General features: G+C 38.4%; 1 protein-coding gene across 1 annotated transcript; it reads left to right on the forward strand.

The window, feature by feature from the left end:
• The first annotated feature begins 1,163 nt into the window (after positions 1-1,163).
• On the forward strand, positions 1,164-25,082 carry LOC110201662 (uncharacterized). The gene is given in 5 exon segments (XM_078153032.1): positions 1,164-1,553; positions 3,646-3,772; positions 13,721-13,882; positions 15,657-16,213; positions 16,216-25,082. Coding segments are annotated over 5 exon segments (2,556 nt in total). The 5' UTR covers positions 1,164-1,529; the 3' UTR covers positions 17,902-25,082.
• The last annotated feature ends 1,307 nt before the right edge of the window (positions 25,083-26,389 follow it).

Here is a 26,389-nt window from a genome sequence, read left to right on the forward strand (position 1 = left end):
ACTCCACCAACAATGTATTAGTGTTCCAATTTTTCCACGTCTTCTCCAACATTTATCATTTTCTTGTTTTGTCATCTTGGCCAATCTGATAGGTGTGATGTCGTACCTCAGAGTTGTTTTGATTTGTATTTCTCTAATCAATAGTGATTTAGAGCATTTTTCATATGACTATAGATGGCTTTAATTTCTTCATCTGAGAACTGCCTGAACATATCCTTTGACCATTTATCAATTGGAAAATGACTTGTATTTTTATAAATTTGACTTAATTCTCAATATATTTTAGAAATGAGGCCCTTATCAGAGGGACTAGTTGTAAAAATTCTAGGAAAATTACTTTGGCAGCAGTGGGTAGCATAGAGTGGAATGACAAGACTTTGAGACACAGAGACCAATTTGGAGGCTATTGTAATGATCTAGGTATAAGATCATGAGGGCTTGAACTAAGGTAGCTAATGTGAATGGAGAGAAGGAGGTAGATGTGAGAGATGTAAAAGCAGAAATTGCAAGATTTGACAAGTGATTAAATATGTGAAGTAAGGGAGAGTGAGGAGTCCAGGCTAATGCTGAGATTATGAACTTGGGATAATGGAAGGATGATTCTGTCTTAAGGGGTCCAGTGACGGGAATGATGAGATAGCAAAGAACAGTGAGGAAGACCAGTTAGACAGGTAGTAGGGGAGCCAGGAGAAAACAGTCCAGAAAACCCCAGGAGGACAGAGCATTCAAGAAGAAAATATGGTCAGCAGCCAAAAAAAAAGAAAAAAGAAAAAAAAGAAAGAAAAAAAACAGAAGAGAAGATTGAGAAGGATGAAACTTGAGAAAAGGCCATCAGGTTTTGCACCTTTGGAGAGAGTAGTTTCATTTGAGTGGTGAGACTGAAAGCCAGACTGCAAAGATTTCAGGAGAGAGAGGAAAGATAACAATGAGAACCTGTTGTTTTGCTTAGGCATGAGATGCAGCTGTTGTGGTAGGTAGCCTGGTCCAGCAAGCCACCAACGCCCCCTTTTTTAACTCTTCTAGCCCAGAGGCACTGTTTGACAAGAGTTCCCAACAAGTAGCTGCTTCCAGGGAGGTCAGTTGGGATTGGGTGGGAAAGGAGCAAGAGTCCCAGGATGCACCGCGTGGGCCCAGCAACAGCTGTCGTGGGCAGTAGGAGACAACTGAGATTTGAGTCCGGGTGCAGGTGCTGAGGACTCAGGCAGAGCCCGAGCTCAAGCGGGAGCCAGAGCCAGAGCTGGGTGGCAGGAGATTTCGAGAGCGGGAGCAGCGCAGCCCAGCCCAGGGGCCTGAGCGCGGGCCGGCCAACAGTTCGACTCCTCCTTGGCACCCGGCACCGTCACCAGCCTCTGGGGCTCCGGATTCCGCGCCCTCCCCGCTGACAGCCGACCGCATTGCAGGAGGGAGGAGAGAGCGTGGGCGGCGAAGGGTCCAGACTGTCCGATTCTTCTCTGCCCAGTCTTAGAGGGAGGGGAGGAGTGGGGGGAGAAGCTGCAGCGTCCTCTGACTCGGGAGGCAGACGAAAAACCATGGCCAAGGCGACTCCTGTTAAGGTGAGAGATCTCTCCCCACAACCCCCACCTCCCCAGGATACTCGCAGTGAGGAAGAGACTGGGGTCCGGGAGAGACCCCTGCTCTAGCTTTGCTCAGGCATAGATGAATGAGGGTAGCCTACGGCTTTGGAGACTGGGAAAAAAGGGCAATTTGAGGGACGTTGCCTTGTCATGGTGTGTGGGTGCATCTTGACAATCCGCACAACAAACATGAAGCCTGTTCTGGGAGTTGTGAAACTCAGGCCCAGAAGAGGGGAGCCCTCTTTTAGCTCAGTTTTTGGGGGCAAAGCTCATGGTAGGGCCAAATTTCTCTTTATAGGGAATGAGGATAATAGCTAACATCCATTTAATGCCTTAAAGTTTATTAGTTTCTTTACATATATTATTCCATTCAATGATAAGGAAGACTATTTTGACAGAAATTCTGGTCTTGGAAAGCTTAAACTTATCCTACCAGAGGTTTCAGTCTTAGAAGCAACCATTTGCAGTTACTAATAATACTTTAGATAGGAAAATACAAGCATCTTTGTGCACTACACAAATTGCTTACTTAACAATCTTACCAATTAATCCTGTTTTCCTTTTTGACAGGAGTTCTGCCTCTCCTACCAGCCTTCCCCTCATTCCCATTTCACAAATGGTAAACTGGCTGAGATTTCCCTCTCTCTGGCCTACCTTACTATTTTCATATCCTGAAAGGGCTGGTTTTTTTAGGGTGTGTGTGTGTGTGTGTGTGTGTGTGTGTGTGTGTCTGTGTGTGTGTGTGTGTCTGTGTGTTTAACCTGGAACTAGTTTCACATTAGGCATGCAAATATATTCCATTTCTTCCAAACTGGTTAATTTTTTTCTCGGCAAATGTTGGATTTCTTATTCATTTTCCTCTTCTTTGAGGACGGATTAATGATGATTGATCATATCTTTACAGGTAAGTTACTAGGCATGTTTTACATATAAGAAACACATTAATGAGCTCTAAGAAGATGAATATTTTGAAACCATACCTCTTTATTATGACTGTCCCTTAGCACTGTGAATGTGTGGTGGTCCTGCTGAGATCACTGTACCTCTAGTACTCTTCAGCCAAGTCCTTACACACTAAGGGGCCTGTGTTTCTGTCAATCCTCCTGAGTCCTATTTTGGGCAGCATGACTCTGCTTTGCTATCAGTACTTGCTGCCAACATTTTGGTTGCAATTAGAAAAAGTCCCATGCTTTCTTGAAAGATGTATTCTCTAGGTGTTCCCCTGGAATGCTTATGTCAAATAATGGAAATAAACACTGAGAAGTATGCATAAAATGTAATTTGAAAATATAGTACTCTGTTTTTTAAAGGAAAGGCCTTCATAAATAATTTTAAAATATGGTAGAGGCAAAGGAAGATGGAGCAGAGGACTATCTTGGGCCTGAATCAATCAATCAATGAGCATTTATTAAATGCCCATAGAGATTTTATCACTTAGTGGTGAGGAGCTGTTGTGGTTCTGATGAGATAATTTAATTTTTCTAATTTTCTTCTGCTAAGGCTCTAAATACCAATAGGTCTATTTTTTAGTCACCTACCGGACCTTTTTGACTGTGTGTATGTGTGTTGGGGAGAGGGAGAGGGAGAGAGAGAATGAGAATCTGTTCTGGTTTTTGTTGCAATTAGAAAAAGATCCCCAGATGTCTTAGTTAGATGTATCTTCTCAAGTGGTATGCTGGAATGCTAAAATCAAGTAAAGATGCTAAAATAGATATAATGAGAAGAAACTGCTTTGTGATACCTTTTCTGATAGGGGTGGTCCTGATTGGTCTTTTAAAAACGTACCATGAAAAGAAGAGGTAACTAGGTAGTGCATGGTTAGAGTGTTGGGCCTAGAGTCAGGAAGACCTCAGTTCAAATGTGACTCAGACACTTCCTGGCTGAGTAACCTTAGATAAGTCACTTAACCTTTGTTTGCCTCTTTCCCTGTCTGTAAAATAGGGATAATAATAGCACCTACCTCTTCAGGGTCGTTGTGAGAATCAAATGAGATCATTGCAAAACATTTAGCACAGTGTCTGGAACATAAGTGCTATGTGAATGTTACTTATTATCGTGTTTGTGATTCCAGATGTCTGTGACATTTGATGATGTGGCTGTGTATTTCTCAAAGAATGAGTGGAAGAAACTGGAATGGTCCCAGAAAGAACTTTACAAGCACGTGATGAGGACTAATTATGAAACCTTGATCTCCTTGGGTAAGAAGGGTTCATTATGCACTTTGAGAGTGATTCTTATGGAATCAAATACTGCTAGCTAGCTCATTTAGCAAACATTTTGAGTATTAACTATGTGTAAGGTACAATACTGGTTGTTGTGGAGTATACAAAGATGAATTAGCCATTGTCTGTCCTCTCAAGGAGCTTCTAGTCTATGCAGAGAAATGATGCGTACTCATTGTGTTTCTAGCCAAACCGGGGACGTGGACTGACACATGGAAATGAAATATTTGTTTTCTTGAAATTATCAAAAAATGATGATAAAATCATACTTTATATTAATATTATTTATATTATTATAATATTATTTATATTAATTGTAATTCATAGTTTTCAATGGGATCTCACCTATATAATTTGATCATCATACTAAGCTTGTCAGGAAGTAGCCAGGCCAAGTATTAGCTCCTGGGGGGAACCCGAGCAGTGAGGCTGAGCCTTGATTTATATACTTGTGGCTAGACAGAGTCAAACAGTGTAGTGTAGCAACAGTGGTGAGGCACAACAGCAACAGTGAAACAAGGTTGTCTAGTGACAAAAAGTCCATTCGTAGCAGGGCTTTGTGTCTCAGCCTGTCGGTGCTTGCCCAAGCTCAGGGACCATCAGTTCCAAAAGGTGAGTGCAAAGGATTGTTGTTAGGCCAAGCTCAGGGCACAGCTTGCTTGCTGGGCCTTAGCTCGGGAAAACAGGGTGTCTCCTATTGGTATCTTGACATTTCCCTCTTTTGGCCAAAGGGAGGGGCTCTGAAAGAATCCCTACCCTTCTGACCATAAAGGAGAGGCAGGTATAAGCCAAGATGCCAGGAGAGGCCAGTTGGACCAGGGCAGTTGTGAGTTGAATAGGTCTTGCCAAGCCATTGTTTTCTTGCAAGCAGAAAAGAAAGGGAGGCCAAGAATGTAGAGAGGGAAAATGTCAACACATGCTTGAATTAGGGCTTTGGTGGCTGGGCACATAACAAAAGAGAAGAGGGAAAAAAAAACTAGGTCGGCATACTCAGCCCTCATCTGGAATCTTGGAACAACTGTCTTATCTGGATGTTGACTGCTTCTGACTTTATACTACATGAACCTTGAGATCACTGGAGGGTTTTGCCATCCACTCAGGAGCAGGGGCTTTCTTCAGATGATCCAGGAGTCCACACCCACAAGTTTGGCAGCTGTGAGAGTAGTCAGAAGGACCTGGTAGGGGCCTTTAGTTTGAGATGTACAATTGTGAGAAAGCTCCCTGCATTAATCTTTAGATCTGAGTTTCTGGTTAGCATCCCTAGTTAAAGGTCTCTAAATAGCACATAGCGATGGTCCAGTTTCCCAGACACACAGGGCTAGTTTCAAACAATGCAATAAGGTTTTCTCACAGTTCCCGTAATTGTATAATTACATTGTCAGGTCATATTAATGTCACATTAGAGATCAAACTACTTAGAGCGCTCACAATAGACTAATTTTGAGAAGGGAGATTTACATATCACCAGTAAAACCAAGAAAACTTAAATATAAACATCTTAAAACAAAAGACCAAGGCAATACAATAGTTATTCCTAGTATTAATTAACATCAAGTCTCCTCATATCCTAGTGACCCATTCTCAATATCCATTTAAGCAGCACATTTTCAGTCCCAGATGTCTCATGTAGTTATCTGGTCCCTAGATATCTTTTCTTGGACAATAGACTTTATTCTCAGGACAACTGTAAAGGGGGCTCTGCTTTTCTGGTTCCAAATCTAGAGGTTCCTAGATAATTCTGACTTAATATAATTGAGTACAATCACTTAAATTTGGTTCTTCAATCTTGAAACTTCAGAGAATTTCATTTTATATACCATTTGCTATCTCTAGCCATACCTAAATCCTGTACCTAATGTAAAAATATTTTTTTTTGTATGAGGCAATTGGGGTTAAGTGACTTGCCCAGAGTCACACAGATAGTAAGCGTTATGTGTCTAAGGCTGTCCTCCTGACTCCAGAGCCAGTGCTCTAAATACTGCGCCACCTAGCTGCCCCAAGAATCTTTTAAAAACTTATGAAAGTCGAACCATAAAATGAGTTCTTCTGCCTTTTAATATTATCAGACAAATACTTTAATAATGGGAAAATAATTCCACTTTCTTTATCTACCAAATCCCTTTTAAGACATAAATGCAGTACTAATACCCAAACCAGGGAACAATACAGCAGAGAAAGAGGTAAAAATGGATTAAATCAATAGTGTCAAACTGAAATAGAGACCAGAGGCCACTAAATAATTCATAAAGATCCCTCTCACTGCCTCTTAGAAAATTGTTGCAAAATACTAATAGGAGACACCCTGTTTTCCAGAGCTAAGGCCCAGCAAGCAAGCTGTGCCCTGAGCTTGGCCTAACAACAATCCTTTGCACTCACCTTTTGGAACTGAGGGTCCCTGAGCTTGGGCAAGCACCAATAAGCTGAGACGTGAAGCCCACTAGGCTTCAACTAGGCATCACTGGAGATCTATTTCTGTGGAGTCTAACCCCACAGCCCCAGCAAACCGGGAGCAGTCCTTGGGAGCCTCTGAATCAGCAGTGGCAAGCAACTCCTTCTGGAGCTCTCAGCCCACAGACAGTAAGAGGTCTAAAAACTGGTCAGAAGAAGATTACAGGGGTCTCTTTGCTAGCAACAAGGCAGGACTCTGTGGCTTTGCCCATACTTGGATCCAGGTCACAATCCTGGGTGGCAGTCCCCGGGTGAGGGAAGGAGCTGTAGTACACAAGAGCTTGTAGCTGCAGTGGAGCAGGGACTCTTGCCACAGTTCTAGGGCAGAAAAGAGTGCTTGTGGTCACTCAGAGACCAGAGCGTAGGCCAGAAGAGTAGTAAACACACCTCTCCTTAGATCATACCACCTTAGAAGAACTGAAAACTCACAGGTCCCTGGAAATATCTCTGGAAAAGCTGCACAAAACCCTAGGAGTTTGGAATAGTATGCTCTCCACCCTGGAAGCAGAACCTTACCTTAACAAAGAGTTAAAAGTCAAGAGATAGGCTTGGAAAATGAGCAAACAACAGAAAAAATCTGACTATAGGAAATTACTGTGGTGACAAGGGAGATCAAAACACACTCAGAAGATGATAACAAAGTCAGCTACATCCTAAATCCAAAGCCTCCAAGAAAGATATGATTTGATCTCAGGCCTCATGGAAGTACTCAAAAAGGATTTTGAAAATCAAATAGGAGAGGTAGAGGAAAAATTGGGAAGAGAAATGAGAGTGGTGCAAGAAAATCATGAAAAAAAAAGTCAACAGCTTGGTAAAGAAGACACAAAAAAATACTGAAGAAAATAACACCTTAAAAAACAGACTAGGCCAAATAGTAAAAGAGGTACAAAAAGCTAATGAAGAGAAGAATGCCTTAAAAAGTAGAATTGGCCAAAGAGGCACAGAAGTTCACTGAAGAAAAAAACTCCTTAGAAAGTAGAATTGGAACCTGGAAAGACTTATATGAACTCATGCTGAGTGAAATGAGCAGAATCAGGAGAACATTATATGCGGTAACAGCCACACTGTGGGATGACTGACTTTGATAGACTTAGCTCTTCTCAGCAATGCAAGGATCTAAGACAACTCCAAAAGACTCATGATGGAAAATGCTATCCACACTTAGGAGTATGAATGCAGATGGAAGCATACTATTTACTCTACTTTTCTTTTGTTGTTTTATTGCTTCATTCTTCTGGTTCCTCTCACTAGTTCTAATTCTTCTTTATATCACAACTAATGTGAAAATATGTTTAATATGAATGTGTAAGTAGAGCCCATATCATATTGCAAACGCTGTCTTGGGGAGGGATGAAGAAAGGGAGAGAGAGAAAATGTAAAACCTAAAATCTTATGGAAGTGGATGTTGAAAACTAAAATAAATAAATTATTTATTAAAAAAAGAAAACCAATAAGAGGAAAACTATATCTATGCAAAAAGAAAGAGAAGCATAAAAATGTAAACAGGAAAGTGAAATCATAAGGGACTTAATAAGGTTAAACTGTTTACATTCCTACATGGGAAGATGATACTTGTAACTCATAAGAACTTTCTCTCCTTCTAACTGCCCCAATAATGAGAAAGTTTTTATGAGGGCACAGGTGTGAATTGAATATGAAAGGATGATATCTAAAAAAATAAAATTAAGGGATGAGAGAAGAATCTACTAGGAGAAAGGGAAAGGGAGAGGTAGAATGGGGCAAATTATCTCCCATAAAATAGGCAAGAAAAAGCTTTTACAGTAGAGGGGAATAGGGGGAAGGAGAGGGAGAGTGAGTGAACTTTACTCTCATTAGAATTGGATCCAAGGGAATAACTTACACACTCAGTTGGGTATAGAAATCCATCTTACCCTACAGGCAAGTAAGAGGAGAATGGGACAAGAGAAGGGGAGGTGATATAAGGGAGGGCAGTTTGGGGGAGGGGGGTGGTAGAAGCAAAACACTCTCGAGGAAGGACAGGGTAAAAGGACAGGGAGGATAGAATAAATGTGGGGGAATAGGAAGGAGGTACAACCTCATACCTATGGATCAGCTAATAGGAGAGAAAAGGAAAATGACAAATGTTAGAGGGAATGTGGGGAAAATGAGACATTAATGTACTGTTCCTGGAGTTGTGAACTGATTCAACCATTCCGTAGAGCAATTTGGAACTATGCTGAAAGGGCTATAAAACCATGCATATCCTTTGACCTAGCAATACCACTATTAGGTCAGTATCCCGAAAGAGATAAAAAACAAAAAGGAAAAGGAGATACACATACACACACACACACACACACACACACACACACACACACACACACACAATATTTATAGCAGCTCTTTCCTGTTAGCCAAGAATTGGAAATTGAGAGGATGACCATTAATAGGGGAATGGCTGAACAAATTGTGGAATGTGATTATGATGGAATACTATTGTGCTATAAGAAATGATGAGCAGGATACTCTCAGAAAAACCTGGACTTAAATGAGCTGATGCAAAGTGAAATGCGTTATGTACAAAGTAACAGCAATATTGTAAGATGATCAGCTATGAATGACTCAGTTATTCTCAGCAATACAACTATCCAAGACAACTCTGAAGGACTTATGATGAAAAATGCTATCCATCCCCAGAGCAAGAACTGATTATGTCTGAATGCAGATTGAAGCATACGTTTTTGTTTGTTTGTTTGTTTGGTTTTTGGGGGGGGGGTTTTGGTGAGGCAATGGGGTTAAGTGACTTGCCCAGGGTCATACAGCTAATAAGTATTATGTATCTGAGGCCGGATTTGAACTCAGGTCCTCCCGAATCCCTAGAAGAAATAAGGAGCCACTGGAGATTATTGAGGAGGGAATGATGTGGCCAGATCTACACTGTAGCAAAATTATTTTGGTAACTGTATGGAGGACAAACTCAAGTGGGTATACACTTGAGAACTGATCAATTAGAAGGCTGTTGCAAAAATCTAAGTAAGAGTTGATGAGGGGGGCAGCTAAGTGGCACTGTGGATAGAGTACCAGCCCTGGAGTCAGGAGGACCTGAGTTCAAATTTGGTCTCAGACCAGACATTTGACACTAGCTGTGTGAGCCTGGGCAAGTCACTCAACCCCAATTGCCTCACCAAAAAAAAAAAAAAGTAAAGAATGCTTAGATTTTGGGGCAGCTAGGTGGCGCAGTGCATAGAGCACCCGCCTTGGAGTCAGGAGGACCTGAATTCAAATTCAGCCTCAGACACTTGACACTTATTAGCTGTGTGACCCTGGGCAAGTCACTTAACCCCACTGCCTAGCCCCCCAAAAAATTTTGGGGCAGCTAGGTGGCACAGTGGATAGAACTCCTGCCTTGGAGTCAGGAGGACCTGAGTTTAAATCTGGCCTCAGACGTATAATACTCACTAGTTGTGTGACTCTGGGCAAGTCACTTAACTCCAATTGCCTGACAAAAAAGACAAAACACAAAAAAATAAAGGAGTTGATGAGGGCCTCAACTAAGGAAGTAATCATATATGTAGAGAGAAGGGGTCAGATGTAAGAAGTGTTGAAGGGCAGAAATGACAAGATTTGGCAACTGATTTGATATTTTGTGTGAGAGAAAGTGAGGGGTTGAGGTTAATACTAAGATTATGAACCTGGTAGCCAGAAGAATAATGGTATCTTTGACAGAAATAGGGAAGTTTGGAAGTAATGAGTTTACTAGAGAAGATAATGAGTTTTATTTTGGATATGCTGATTTAGAAGATGTCCAATAGGAGTAAAACTCAGGGAAGAGATGGGGCTGGACATAATTAAATGTCATCAGCCTAGAGATGATCATTTAACTTCCGGGAGCTGATAAAGTTACATACAGAGAGAATGTGTATGTAGATGTAAGTAGAGGACCTATAATAAGACTCAGGAATGTCCAATTAGGGGGCATAATATAGATGAAAAACCAGCAAAGGAGAATGAGGAGAAGTTAGATAGATAAGAGGAAAACCAGGAGGGAGCAGAAAACCCAGAGAGGAGAGAATATCCAGGAGATGTTCAACAGTGTCAAATACTGTAGATAGGTCAAGAAGATTGAGAACTTTAAAAATGACCATGAGATTTAGGAATTAAGATATTATTAGTAATTTTGGGTCAAACAGTTTCTCTTGAGTGATGAGGTCAGAATTCAAATTGGAAAGAGTTGTGGAATGAAGGAGAGGAGAAGAAATGGAGGCAGAGTATGTAGAAAATTCTTATTATTTTGTTTATTTTCCTTGTATTCATATATTAATGGCAACTTATGTTACATTATGGTTTGTTAGAAATGTGTTTGACATTTTTCTTTTTAATATTTATCAATTATTTCTTTGTGTCCTATAACATGATGAGTTTTTGTAAACATACCTTGTGATACTGAAAAATGTATATATTCTCTATAGTTCTTATTTGGATGATTCTATGTCTTTCCAATAAAAGTCTATTCAAGCTATTTTCCTTTTACTGTTTGTTTTTTCCAGCTTTGAAAACATTGAAGTCTTCTACATTTATCATGTTAATTTCTATCATATTTTAAAATTTAGTTAGATTTTCCTATATGAGCTTAGGTGAGTTGCAGATCACAGCAACATAGATCTGTAACTGAAAGGGACCTCAGAAGCAATCTAGTCCAAACTTCTTATTTTACAAATGAGGGAGCTATAGTCAATAGAGGTTAAGTAACTTAACTTGCCTATGATCACATGGGTTTTATTAGAGGTAGAATTTGAACTGCGTTCCTCTGACTCCAGATTCAGTGCTCTTAATGCTATTGCTCATCACCTGATAAGCTTATAAGCAGAAAGTTATTTTTATTTTTCTCTGTCTTGACATGGTGTTTTTATCTTAATTGAAATCATGAATAAAACTTCTGATTTTTGAGGGGGGACTCAATGCATAGTAAAAAAAAAAGTTTCTAGCCCTTCATTTTTCCTCTGTCTAAATTTAAAAAAAATTTTTTTAGGCAATTAGGGTTAAGTGACTTGCCCAGGGTCACACAGCTAGTAAGTGTCAAATGTTTGGTCTGAGGCCAGATTTGAACTCAGGTCTTCCTGACTTCAGGGCCGGTGCTGTATCTACTGTACCACCTACCTGCCCCCTCTGTCTAAATTTTTGAAGAAGTGTTTTTTATATATGACAAATTGTTAGATTTTATTTTCTTTCATTTCCCAGGGAGTTTAACCCATTTACAACTAAGTTTGTAATTTTTAAGTTTGTGCTTTTTTAAATTTAATTCTTTTGTACTGATTTTATAATACCCCATTTCTGGTTTTGATTTTTCCTACCTTCTGAGGTCAGTACTTGGTCTCTGTGCTTAATTTTGTTTATGTTCATTTGATTCTAGTCTCTTCCCCAACCAGATTCTATTCCCCACCTCATGTATATTGGCCTATCCCAGGTTCCTTTAGTTGAAAGTAATTGTGATTTTCTCTTTCCTTTTTTTTGGGGGGGGAGGGGAGAAGATCCTTTTTTTAGCCTTTTTTTTTTCTCAGTCCAAATAGGACAGATCAGAATCCTGCCAGCTCTTTTATATCCTCTCCACCTCTACCTCAGATACTTAGCTTGAGTAACATTCATTTGTTAGGCCCTTTTCTGGGAACTTCTTATTTCACCCTTCATTATTCCTTTCTGCTTATAAGTTCTTAAATCTAGTGTACCATTTATAGTTGGCACTTAAGGTTGAAATTATCGTAATCATCTATTATTAGCTGTACTATTCAGCTAAAATCTAAATTACTCTTGTACAAGTGGTTCATTGGAGGTAGGCTCCTGAATCCAAACTAACAGGATTAGTGTATGTGGCACACTTCATTAGGGTGTAACCCCAGAGAATTTTTTGAAAAGTTTGAAAGGCAAACATTTATTGAATTCTCAGTCATGTAGAACATTATTTTATTAAGCATACTTATTAACTAAACTTAAGTTTTAAAATTAAATTTTACTTTAAAAATATGAACTTTGCAAAGGGCCTTTTAAAAAAAAATATCAAATTCTTACTCTTACCCTAACAGCCTTTTCAGCTTTATATTCATTAGCCTACAAAAGCATCTTTCCACCTGGACCCTGCATCCTTAGTCCCTGTTTTGCCAAAGAGAGCAGCAATGAAATTTAAGCACACAGGACGAAAGGTGCAGACCTTTAAGATGTTAGGATTTTTACCCCTTGCTCATCTGTGCTAACTGAAGCCTTAGGGCCATGTATTATGAACTAAACCATGGAAAACAAAATGATCAGAGGAGTCAAAGGGGGAAAAATGTCTAGTGAATTTTTCCCTGACCTACCTGCAACCACCTGACATCCCTGGGTAGGAGTAGGAAGTCTTTTAGGAGGGTAAGAAGGAATGCAAAGCTTCCTCCTGACCCAGACGTTGTCCCTAACTCAGAACCTGAGCTTCACCAAGAGAAGCAGGACCAAAACAGGGTAAGCAATGATGTGCAGAGTATAGAAGTTGATTGTTGAGAGGGCTTCAGACATACAAGATGACCAAGTCACTGGATATGTCTCCTTCTTCTTTCCACACTAGAACCTTGGAGAAGTAGGGGGGTAGGAATAAGTGGGAAGTAGAGAAGGAAGTAGGAGCATCAGTGATGGTGACTGGCATCCAAAAGCCCTCAGAGACTGGGAGTGCTCTCCTAACTTTTAGAAGGCTCCAGATCCAGAGCATCATGGTGAGAGGGCAGCTGCACATTAGGATGTGCCTGGGCACACTCAACATACTCATATGCAAGTCTGTGTCAGAGACATCTTGGGCTAGAACTAATGACATCATTAGCTCTTCAGCAATAACTTCTCTCCTACGGGGAACTTCCTAATGATTGAGATCTAAGAGTCTCACTCAGTTGGGTTATGTCATTCCCAATGGGAGAACTTCTTCATTCTGTATGATCTGAGATATGTGTGTGTGGGTATGTGTACACACACATACCCACACACACATATTCTTCTATGTCTATTTTGTCTGATTTCCATTTATTGTTATCAATTTGGATAGATGAGTTTCTTTGCTAAAACAAAACAAAACAAAACCCCTCCTATTCTGATTTTGTACATATTTGTTCTCATCCATCCCAAGGTTGTCCATTTTTTCTACATCTATTCCTATTGTTTGTAAGTAAGTAATAATAATAATAATAGTTAGCATTTAGATAGCACTTTATGATATTTCATTTTATCCTCTCATCAACCCTTAGAAGTGGATGCTATTATTATCCCTATCTTGCAGATTAGAAAACTAAAGCAGACACAAGGTAAATGGCATAAGGGTATCAAGCTGGATTTGAGCTCAGGTCTTCCTGACTCGAGGTCTAGCACTCTATCCACTGCACTGCCTTAGCTACCTTTAAGTTTACTTAAGTGTAATGAACTTAGAGAAATGTGGTTTCTGAGAAATTGTCTCACTACTGAGCCCTTACAAAATGTAATATCTGCCTCTTTGTTCTCTCTGCATAGATTATACTATTCCCAAACCAGACTTGATATCCCATATTGAACAAGGAAAGGAGCCAGTCTTCAAGAGTCTGGCAAATTTGGAGACAAATGTGAGAACGATCCAATCTAGCACTGCTGCTCTACATAACTCTGACAGCACTGAGAAACAGCAGTCTGTCCCTGGTAAGTGGGAAGGGATTAAGACCTTGTGGCAAAAGATTAAAAAAGAAAAAGAAAGCACTTCAGTAAAACTAATCAAGATCTTAAAGGAGTCAGACAGTATCTTTAATGTTCCACACCATTTGCATTGAAGAGGGAAATTTTCTCTATATTTCATTGCCAAGCCTGGTAAATACAATGTTCAATTTCAGGGTTGTTTATTTTTGTATTTTTTTCCCCTTTCCACTTACATTGTAGTTTTGTGTGTTGTTTTCCTGTTTCTACTGAAGTCCTGTCACACTCCTCTGTATTCTTCATATTCATCATTTCTTACAGCACTAGAATATTCCATAATGTTCATATATCACAATTTGTTTATCCGTTTCCCCAGCTGATAGGCATTTTTTTTTTGTTTTTAGTTCTTTACTACTCAATTCAGTAAACAGAGCAGAACTGGGAGAACATTGTATATGTAACAGTAATATTGTGCTGTGATCAACTATGAATGATTTAGCTATTCTCAGCAATACAATGATCCAAGACAATTCCAAAGAACTTATAATGAAAAATGTTGTCCACCTCCATTTTTATTATATTGGCTTGTCTACTCATGAGCAATTACCATTTCTCCAGTTGTTTAGATCTGACCTTATTTGTGTGAAGTATTTTATAAATGTGTTCATACAGTTCCTGAGTTTGTTTTGGCAGGTAGACTCCCAAGTATTTCATATTGTCTGCAATTATTTTAAATGGAATTTCTCTTCCTATCTCTTGCTGCTGGACTTTGTAGTAATATAGAAATGCTGATTTATGTAGGTTTATTTTATATCCTGAAACTTTGTTGAAGTTGTTAATTTGATTTGAGGAATTATTTTAAAGTTGTTTGGAGGGGAATGTTATAAGAATTTAGCTGAGTTGCTGCCTGTATTCTCCCATCTTGGTTCCATCTCCTCAAGACTACAGTTCTCAAAGAAGAGACATTTGAGTCAAGTCATGGTTGATTTCCTTTCCTAGGTTATGTCCTTCCATTGCATGCAGTTAGTGAGTTATGCTAGATTAAGCCAAAGGCAGAACACCTTGCCTTGAATCAGTACAACTTGGAAGCAGACACCAATTGTCTTTTCATTTCTCTCTTTTAAGTTGTTTTTAGCATGGAAATAAAGATCATATTGTGTGCTTGCTTGCCCATATAGCACAATGAAAGAGCTCTTTGAGAAACAGAGCTAAATTCATATCAGGGACTTCCCTCAGTGCAGCAGAGAAACATAATTTCTCCTTTCTGAATAATGTTTCTATTTGCATTTATTACAGGAAGCCTTTCCTGAGCCCAGTGGTAGAAATGGGGGATGAATGCAATGACATGATCTCTGTATTATATTTCACAAGCCTATAAAAATTAGCACTGATATGGTTTCTGAGGTTTCTGTTACAACCTGTGGTCCAGTCACTGGGTTTATCTGTGGACTCAAGGAATTGGTCTTAACTGTATTGGATACAGGGAAATTTCATATCTTTGTTTTTGCCTTGTTCTTGACTATATTGTCTTCATTCAGCCTAAGTAAGTTCTGTACATCCTATTTATGTTTGGTATGTTACTGAAAGAACTTTGCACAGATCAAAGTTACAGCGTAAGGAGGGACACTTAGTGGGGGTGAGGAATAGGGAGGTAGAACAATGCCTGGATTTTCAAGATAGCCCAGATCAGAGTTGGACTCCCACTTTTATTTTCTTATAAGGTTCTTTGACCCCATTATAGATTAGACATGATTAATAACTGGACTTTTTCTCTTTCTTTCAGGAAGCCAGGGAGTGATGCAGCTAAAAGCAAAGAAATGCCATTTTGGTAGTCCTCAAAACCAAGGCTTATCTGCATCTTCACTTAATGAAGGAAATGTTTTCTGCAGGCCTACCCAAAGAAATACCTTGAGAAACCTCTCCTCCCAAAACAGAGAGCCTTCAATTCCAGAAGCTAATAGTACTAAGGGATCCACTGAGAGGGTGGAAGAGGAACACCCGGGGACCATCAATTGCCAGGAAGCCCCCAATGGGCATAGATTCTATCCCTGCCATGTATGTGGGAAAAGCTTCCAGTTTAAAGGTCACTTGGTAAAACACCAAAGGAGCCACTCAGACAACCAATGCCAATGCCCACAGTGCAAGAAGAAATTCAGCAGGCAATCTGACCACAGAAGGAAAGGAAAGAATGAAAAAAAGAGAAGGAACAAGAAAAGAATTTATGAATGCAGTGAGTGTGGCAAGAGCTACTGCTTGAAGAAGAACTTGAATGCCCATCAACGTAAACATGGTGGGGATGATTTCCTTCGGGAATCTGAAAGGAATAAGAACTTCGCCCGCACAGGGCCAACCTAAAGAGGCCTGAGCAGACACGCAGCAGGAGGAATGTCTTCACTTGTAGGGAGTGTGGGAAAAGCTTCTGCCAGGAGTCTTACCTGCGAACCCATCTAAGCCTGCATAAGGAAGAAAAACTGTTTATCTGTGGTGAGTGTAACAAGTGCTTTTCTTATCAGTACAAGTTCATTGAACACATCAGGATTCATACTGGGGAGAAGCCCTTCCAGTGTACCAGCTGTGGAAAGAGCTTCCGCCTGAAGGTCAATCTGAAGATCCATGTGAGCCTGCATAATGGGGTTGATCCTTACCGCTGCAGTGAGTGTAAAAAGAACTTTGCTCACAAAGCAAGCCTCGTCAAACATGTCAGAAGACTTCATAGACTGGATAGGCCTTTTAAGTGTCCTGAGTGTGACAAGACCTTCAAAAGGAAGACCACCATGAGACTCCATTATAGCCTACACAAAGGGGAAAAACCATTCCCTTGCACAAAATGTGACAAATCCTTCAGCCAACAAATTAAACTCACTGAACACATGAGAGTCCACACTGGGGAAAAACCTTACCAGTGTTATGAATGTGGTAAAAAATTTCGACTGAGGAGAATTATGATTGCCCATCAGAGTGAACACAGTGGGATGAAGTCCTTCATCTGTGGGGAGTGTGGCAAAAGATTCCTTATGCAGTACATGCTCACAGAACACTTCAGGGTCCACAGTGGGGAGAAGCCCTTCCAGTGTGGTGAATGTGGTAAGAACTTTACTCGGAGAACCAACTTGAATGCCCACATGCGTATCCATACTGGACAAAAGCCGTTCTCCTGCAGTCAGTGTGGCAAATGTTTCCCCCATCAATCTAAGCTCGCTCAACACCTTCAAGTGCACAACAAAGATAAAACTTTCCAGTGTCCTGAATGTGATAAAAGCTTTCGCCAGAATAGAAGTCTGAAGGCCCACATGAGTCACCACAGTGGGGAGAAGCCTTTCACTTGTAAAGAGTGTGGCAAAAGCTTTGCCTTGCAGCATGTCTTCAACGAACACATCCGAGTTCACAGTGGTGAAAAGCCCTTCCAGTGTCCTGAATGTAACAAGTGCTTCTATAGGAAGGCTACCATGAAGGTCCATCAGAACAGACATAAGCAGAAAAAGTCATACCCATGCCCCAAGTGTGAAAAATGTTTTTCCCAGCGTTGTGAACTCACTGAACATGCTAAATCTCACCAAAAAAAGGCTTTCCAATGTTCTGAGTGTGACAAGAGCTTCTCTCAGGAAAAATCTCTGAAGGTTCATGAGAGTCTGCACAAAGCAGGGAGTACACTTTCCTGTGATGAATGTGGTAAGAATTTCACCCGGAAGTGTGAGCTAAGTAGACACATCAAGATCCACAATAGGAAGAAGTCCTTCCAGTGTCCTGACTGTAAAAAGAGCTTTGTCCATAAGTCATCTTTGAGGGCACACCACCACGTACATAAGAAGGAAAGACCATTCTTATGTTCTGATTGTGGCAAGAGCTTCGCTTATGTGGGTGCATTTAATACCCATAATGCAGCCCATGCTAAGGAGAAAGCCAAGAGTTTCAGGTCAGAGAAGAGTTCCAGATCAGAGAAGAGTTCCAGACCAGAGAAGAGTTCTAGGTCAGAGAAGAGTTCTAGGTCAGAAGTGGTACCCAATAGTGCCAGCTCTTTGAACCAGTGAGCATCATTAGAGTTAATTCTAATTCCCTAACTTGATGGGAAGCTATATTAGGATGCACACCAGCCAGATGTGTGGATAATTCAGAAGAAATTGAAGGCTGAGTAGATCTAAGAATCTGAGAGACCATGAAGAGCCTTCCTTTTAAAGCCTTACATTGAAGTCTCTCTTTGCCCTTTCCTAAGAACGTCATTTCATTTGAGTTCACATTGCTCTCATTGACTCCTTTAGTGCCTTCTAAAGGTGTGAACAACCCTATACCCATTGATCCTTTTTTCCTCCTTTCCTTCTCCAGGGATTTCCTAACCTTATACATAGAGAACATACTAAAAAAGACCATGAATGAGGACATGTGAAGGGATTGAAACTTTCCTCTAGCTTGACCTAGTCTCAATTTCCCTTTCCTAGAATTCTTTGATTAAGCTTAACAGGATCTTTCCTATGAAGTTAATAATTTCTGTTAGGTGCAGATAGAGATAGCTTTATTTGTTTAAAAAAAGGGTAATGACTTCATCCTAGTTTTTAGGATAATTATCCTCTTAAGTCTTAATCATTCTCTTCAGAGCTGAATTAAACCTTTCTGCCAGGAAATGACATTGTTCATGACGAACAGTAGGCTTTATATTTAACCCCACTTTATTTCCATAGGTATTTATCACTTCTGAAAAATCTATTAGGATTGCTAAAGAAAATCCCAGGTGAAAAAAAATTTAGTAAAACCTTGGCCACTTTTTGTTCCTTTGTGGAGGCCAATACTAGTGCTTTTGTATACCTTGTGGCATAAACTACCATTGCAAGAATTGTTTTGTTTTGTTTTAATGGTAAGTGGGCTTAAGGAACACACCTACTAGGTCTATATACTCTATGGAAAAATTTCTCTAAGAATAGGCAAAGAAGGCTTTAGTTTGGTGTTCACTTTTGAACATTCTCAAAAGACTTAACTTTCTGTCACCTGTTGTGTTACCTTAGACCAGGAAAAATTTAGAAACTACCTTCTGATTTTTAATCCCTAGATGATTTATCTATGTGTATATAAGTATATATACATATATATATGTGTATATATGCATATACAAATATACACATATAGATCTATTTAGAGAGATAGATCTATTTCTATACATAGTAAATGATGACCAATTCGACAACCCTTTTATGTACTAAATATTTGTTTCTGGGGTTTCCCTAATAACACTTAGGATCACAGAGTTTGAGCTAGAGAAATTTTTCCTAACTTACTACTTTCTAATTACTTTCCCTTTTGAAGCTGACAGTTACTGATAAAGCTAACTTGAGATTGATGAACAAAGATTATACATTACTCTTCCTTATGAACTTCTTGAAATTTGGTCTCTGCTTTTTATTCCTTAAGGGTTAAGTCTCTTCCCCTCCCAGAACCGCTCCCCCCATCTCTGCCCAGTATTTTAAAACACAGTTGAACAGAACTATTTTAAAATTAGGATTTTAATAGTGGTACAAAGAAAAAAATAAATAACAGATGTATGAATTTCATTAGGAAGATCAGAAATGTTATATTTGGACCAAACTAGAAATAGCCTGAGAAGTCTTCAGTCAGCAAATATTTATTGAATTCCTGCTGTGTACAAAGGACCACTGCTAGGTAGTGTGAAGATTTTAAAAGAGCTTCTGCCATTGAGTACTTTATAATCTAGTTAGAGAGAGAAAACATATCCACATAAAAAAATTTGAAGCATAAAGTATTCAGAAATTATTTCCTCTTAGTGTTTGTCATTTAAAAAAGCCAATGGACATAGTGGCAACAGAATTAGATTTAGGATTCAGAAAATCTGGGCTTAAATTAAGGAGCAAAACCTAATAACTTGCTGTGCATAAGCAACCTACTTGAAACAAATCTTTATACAAAGTTTAAGAAGGTGTTTGTAGTATAATGGTATAGTACTTTCCACAGGATCTTTATAGTAATTAAAAACTCTATCAACAAGTATTCTTATGACTTGGCTGAAACTGGTTAGATAACAATAAGGATCTTTGGAAATATCAAAATTCCACTTAGTTGAGTTGCATAAAAAGCAGAGTTGATGAGAATCTGAATTATGAAAAGTTGGGGAAACAATGTCTAATTCATGTTTCTGTTGCTTACTCATTTGATTTTAGTTGCCTCAGGATCCAACTCTTTTCTGTTTTGGTCAAATAAGGACTTGATGCTGAATGTATTTCTTGGTTATTGAGTGCATCTTTTAACATAAAAACTTTTTAATAAATCCAGATTGTATGAAGGTCACTTTAGGAAAAATGTCCCCAGTAGAGGACAGATATTGCCTTAAGTCTCTCCATTACTTGTCATTTTGCCCACTGTATCCCATAAAGGAAAATTTTGTCAGAGTTGTTGGGGCCAAAACTGTATTCTTTTGACATAGTTGTACTGCAGTTAATTTGTAGTGTCTCTGAGAACAAATGAGCTGCATTTCCTTGTATAATTCAGTTAGTCATCTCTTGTTTTATGCTATGGAAGAGAGAAGTGCTAAAACTGATTTATCTAAGCGATGTCTCTTAAGTTTGTGAACTTCTCATATAACTAATGGAGTGGAATTTTCATTCTGTTGCCTGATATAGTTAGATTTGAGTAAGTTTCTGAACATTTAGGAAGCTACTAATCAGGGCTCAAAGGCTCCACTCTCTGCATGTTAAGAGCAAACAAATTCAATCCAATTTGATGAACAGATAAGTATCTATAATATAAATATGTAAATAAAATATAATAAATATAAATATAAGGAACAATATAAGTAAAAGGAATTATTCCAGGCGCTGGAGTAATTATGACATGGCAAAAACTGAGCTGGAGTCCAAGGGTTAAATTTTGGCTCTGCTGCTTTGCTACCCATATGACTTCTAGCAAGCTGCCTTGGATCTCAGTTTTTTCACAGTAAAATGAGAGGGTCACTTTAGATAAGTGGTTCTCAAACCTTTTGGTCTCAAGTTCCCTTTATACTCTAGGACCTCCCTCCATCCCCAATAAATAAGCTTTTGGTTATATGGGTTATATCTGTTGATATGTACTGTAGTAGAAATTAAATTGCCTTAGTATTATTATGAAAATAGTTTTGACCTTGAGACTCTCCTGAAGGGATCTCCAACCTCCAGGATCACTGGACCACAGTTTGAAAAACATTGTTTTAGATGATCTCTAAGTTCCCTTCCCAGCTCTAAATCTGTGATCCTATAATTATGCCTTAAAGGAGTTTTTTAAAAAGCCAAAGTGACAATCATTATCTCAGAAAAGGCAATTAAAAATAGATTTGGTTAAGAGAAACAAAGAAACCTCTATGCTTAAAGGCATTATAGATAATGAGTGATATAGCTTCTGAGTATTTAAAGAAAAAGGCAAATGAATTATAAGTCCTAGATATAAGACAGTAATTGTTGGGGCCTTTCAAATTTAGAGAACTCTAATAAATTAATAAGGAAGAAATTAAACATGAATAAAATTCTTTCAAAAACTAAAAATAATAGGTGTTTCTAGACTAGTGAATGGTAATCTTAAGGAGTGTATCTGTTTTGCAGTATTACACATTATCTCTGCAAAAACTGATCATATGATAGGGCATAAGGAACTTATAAATAAATGTAGGAAAAACCAAGTGGATGAAGAATGCATATTGTTCAGACTAGTATATGCAGTTAGATGGAAAGCCTATAAATCTTGTCTGTCAATCTGGAATAGAAATCACACATGGACACTTGAAAAGGAGGCAGAGAACAAGTTAGATTGTTGTTGGGAAACTACAAAGTTTTAATGACCTAAAGCTTCTCTCTGAAGCAGATGCCATCTTCATGTGATGTTGTAGGGATGAGAGTCATGGACATCTACAATCTTCAAAGAACTAAGTTGAGGATCACTTAAACAATAGTGGAGAAGAACACAGTGGGTAGGCTACAATGTATTATGAATCAGGAATTACTCAAGTGAAGTGGTTTAACAGATTTCACCAAAGAAATATCTGATCAGATAAAAGATGAGCCAGTCATAGAGCAAGACGAAGGGACAACCATGGGGTGGATCCATAGGTTCTATTTTGTAGCCATAAAATGGGAAGAGAACACAAGGAAAACCCCTAGCATGTTGGGATCTACTATTGTTGTACAATCAAATCAGTGTTTTATAAGTTTTTCATGCTTCATTGGTAAAGATGTGTGTGTATGTCTGCCTTATATGTGTATGTTGGTGTTAATTTGGTTTGGAGGTTATTGCCTCTTTTTCCAGTAATTGGGTGTAGTCTGAATGGAATCAAAGGACAATGAGTATTTGAATTTCAGCTCTTTGATTTCCATATATGTGCCATATATGTGTCCATCTATATGCCTCAGGATCATCATCTGTAAAATGAGGGTGTTGGACTCAATGACTTGTAAGATCACTTCAGCCCTAAATTTATGATTCTATGAGTTTAGAAAGGAAGAATTTCATTGAGAGAACTTTCTGATCATTCTGACTAAAGTAGGAATAAAATATTATTTTCATTTTATTATAGTTAAACATTTATAAAATCTCATATTAGAAAATTTTATCAGATTTTTCTCCTAATGCCTGGCCAACATAATATTAGTTGAGAAGGATTATGTAGGCCACTGTAAATTTGTGTATCAATATGTGAGTTTGTGTGAAGAATTTTTTTCCACATAAGAAATCAAAGGATAACTGAAGTTGTATTTTCTAAACTTATCTCTATATTTTGCATATTTTAGTTCTTCTATAGGCATGCTTTTGACATTAATTTGTTGGCTCAAAACTTTTAATAGGCTAGAAAATGGTCTTTGGTTTACTAATTAGAGCCATTTCATGTTTTCTAAGCTTATCTCTATGTTTTGCATTTTAATTTTATTTCTTCTATAGGTAGACATGATTTTATTTGATGTTAATTTGATGGGTCACAAATTTTAATAGGATAGAAAATGGCTTTTGGTTTACTAATTAGAGCTATGTCATCATTTTGGGAATTCAAACTTATATTAGTGGCATAATGGGACACATTGTCATTGATGAGAGAAGGTCCCCTATGTAGGGGTGGGAATTCAGGGAATGATTTGAGTAGTTAGACCGACCATTGATCCAAGGAAAGAAATGATAACAGAAGCTATACTTTGTTCTAGGTTAAAAAAAATGTTATTTCAGTAACCCAGAAGAACAGAGTGTGGAGAGAGATCAGAATGCAGGGAGCCAAGAGACAAAAGATGTAGTATGTCCCCTTCCCCTGCCTTTGCTTTTTTACCAGGTGTTTGTTCTGCCGTGAAAGGTCTGTTTAAAAATCAGAGGAGAAATTCTAGTTGTTTTATCTTCCATCACAAGTGAAATTTTAATGTAATTATTTTTGTCCATGTGCCCCAGAAAATCAGAGATCTCTCAACATTGAACTGTGACTTTATTTTCCTTTTTCAAGAAAAGAAACTACTGCAGTGGTCATGTGGTTGCAAAATCAGCTCTTGGGATAGGCTCTGTCTTTAATTTTTTCCTTCTATCTCCACATTCCTGCCTCTTCTCTTTCCTTTTGTTTAAAGCTGAGGTTTAATCTTTAGTCAAAGTAATGAGTAGAGATTACATTCCAGGTTTGGGAAGCAGCCAGGAGAAAGGCATAGAGAAAGAAATGGAATACCATATATGAGGAATAGAGAAAAAGCCATTTTAGCTGGATTATAGAGGGCAAGAGGAAAGAGGCTGGCAATTTAAATTGGACAAAGGTTGTGAAAGACCTAAAAAGTTGAATAGAAGAATTTATATCTGATCCTAGAGGCAACTGGGAGCCCCTAAAGTGAGTGACATCATAAGACCTTAGCATAAGGAAAATCACTTTGGCAGCCTACATTACACATGTAGTATGGTTTGGAGTGTGAGAGACTTAAGGTAGGGAACTCAATCAGGAAGCCATTACAATAGACTAGGAAAAAGGTGAGGAGAGCTTGAAATGAAGTAGTGTGGCTATGTGAGTAGTGAGAAAAGGATGGATGCTAGAGATGTCGGAAAGATAGAAATGGCAAGATTTCTTGCTGATTGGATAGATTTCTAACTGATTGGATAGATGAGGTGAGGAGGCATGAGAAGTTGAAAATAACACTAAGGTTATAACTTGGGAAACTAGAAGAATAGTGGTGCCCTAGATAGAAATGGGGAAAAGCCAAAAGAACTAAGTTTGGAAGGAAAAATAATGAGTTCTGTTTTAGACATACTGAATTAGTTATGTCTATGAAACATTCAGCTTGAAATGTCTAGTAGACAGTTAGTTGATACAATGGCCTCAGTCTTTGATACATCAGCAGGAAGAAAAGTAACTGTAGAGTCTTGATCTCTGCTTAAATAAAGACTAATACAAGTTCTCATTTTCCTGCAAGCCTGAACTGGAGAGAAAACCATAACCCAAATGAGTAGCTATTAAGCAGTTTTGAATTTTGATCACAGAACTAAGATATGTAATGTAGCTGCAAGTGCTCCCCCATATATAGGAGACTTTATATAAAGACAATGATATTTGTATTACTATATATATTTATGTACATATATATTTGTATTGCAGCACTTTGGCTTATTAAATGTTTACTAAGATATATATATTTGCACTTAGAGACATAGATATATTAATATTTAAATATATATGTATATATATACACACACACACACACACACACATACACACACACACATATACACACTTTTGCCTGCCTACTGCATTCCTGAACTTTTAAAAGTTTTTTTTAAAGAGACCTCGCAATGCTAGGCCTATCCCTCCCTGCAGTTATGTGTATGCAATTGACAGGCCATGTTAAATAGCCATCTTCACATGTGTGTTGAGAATGATACATTTGCTAGGCTAACCACAAGCCAGGCTAACACTCTCCACCAATTCCCACCCCTCTGCAAATGCTGATATCCAAAGACCTTGCAATGTAGATCCAGAAACCAAAAGAAAAAAAAGTAGCACTTACCTTATCAATTAAAATATTGGCAAACCCAAAGTGGGAAATGGGAAGTCAGAGCTAGCACTTTAAAAAGCTGACCCTTCAAAGTACAAAATCACAAAGACAAAGCCATTATGTATGCTATCACACAGATGTTTTGTGCCTTGTGTCATGTTTCATCTTAATTAAGAACCAGCCACTGTGGATGTGTGTCCTTGGTTTTGTTCAATTAAAATAAAGACGTATAAATATGAGTATTGTTTTTATTTCTAAGATGACGGGCTATGTGGTTTTTCAATGAAGTATAGAATTAGAAAATGGGGAGTGGTCATTTCCATTAATCTTATATGCCTACCTACTGCAGCGCTAAAGCCTCTCCTGACAACTCTCTAAATACAAATTTAGCGAGGTTCAAGATACCAAGGTCCGGCGCAAGGATACATGGAGCCAGGGAAATAGCATAGAGCTGGAGACAGCTTGTGTGGGCTGGCAAGAGCCAATTGTTAAATATTCAATGTGAACGTTTCCATCTCAGAAATTGACAAATGCTACAAGTCAGGACTAGATGTAGTGTTTTGTTGATTGTCTAAATTTAAGAAAGAGATAGATAAAACATTAATAATGCAGGTTAAACTTAAAAGTGTGTTGCGCATACTTAAATAGTTATTAAATGTGTATCAGCACACCTCTGCAAGAGCATGAAAGATAGTAAAGCAAATCAGTTTTATTGAGGGGGACATATGGCTTCAGTGTGGCCAATATGACTATTGAATCAGCATGTTATTCAGCAAACTCAAAATCAAATGTCCTGCCAAACTTCCTCTGGTTCTTTCAATATCTGAGGGTACCAATATACCCCTGAGAGAATCCACCAGTCATAACTTTTACATCACCTTTTTTTTTTTAACAGTGATCACAGCAGACTCCTTATAGACTCTGACTCAACTGATGTTTTTCTTTTCTTTTTTTCTGTTTTTTTAAAATTACACTCCCAAATCCGTCCTCATGTTCTGCAGATGATCTTCTATTCTAAGTCAGTGCACTTAATATGTTTTTAAAAATAAACTTTTATTGATATGGTTTGGTTTTATATCACCCGCATTTCTCCCTGTATCCTCCATTCTCCTACAGAGACATTCCATGTTTTTTAAAAAAAAAATTTTTTAAAGAGAAAAAAAATCAACAAAACTGATCAATACATCAAATAAAAATCTGACGAAATATTTAGCGTTTCATACCCATGGAACTCTACTAGGCCCTGTCCCAACGCTCTGCAAAGGACACATGAGAGGTATCCTCTCAAAACTTATTCTTTGTAATTTTTCAACATTCATTTTTGTTAATAAATGGTTTGATTCAATTCAATAAACATTTATTAAGCATCTACTTTATGCTAGTCACTGTGCTAAGCGCTGGGGATACAAAAAGAGGCAAAAGATCCCTGATCTCAAGAGGCTTACAATCTAATGGGGGAGACAACGTGCAAACAAATATATACAAAACAAGCTATATACAGGATAAATAGGAAATAATTAACAGAGGGAAGACTCTGGAATCAAGA

The sequence above is a fragment of the Phascolarctos cinereus genome, unplaced genomic scaffold (genome assembly GCF_003287225.1).
Source record: "Phascolarctos cinereus isolate Bilbo 61053 unplaced genomic scaffold, phaCin_HiC Scaffold_1;HRSCAF=81, whole genome shotgun sequence".
Classification (NCBI taxonomy): domain Eukaryota; kingdom Metazoa; phylum Chordata; class Mammalia; order Diprotodontia; family Phascolarctidae; genus Phascolarctos; species Phascolarctos cinereus.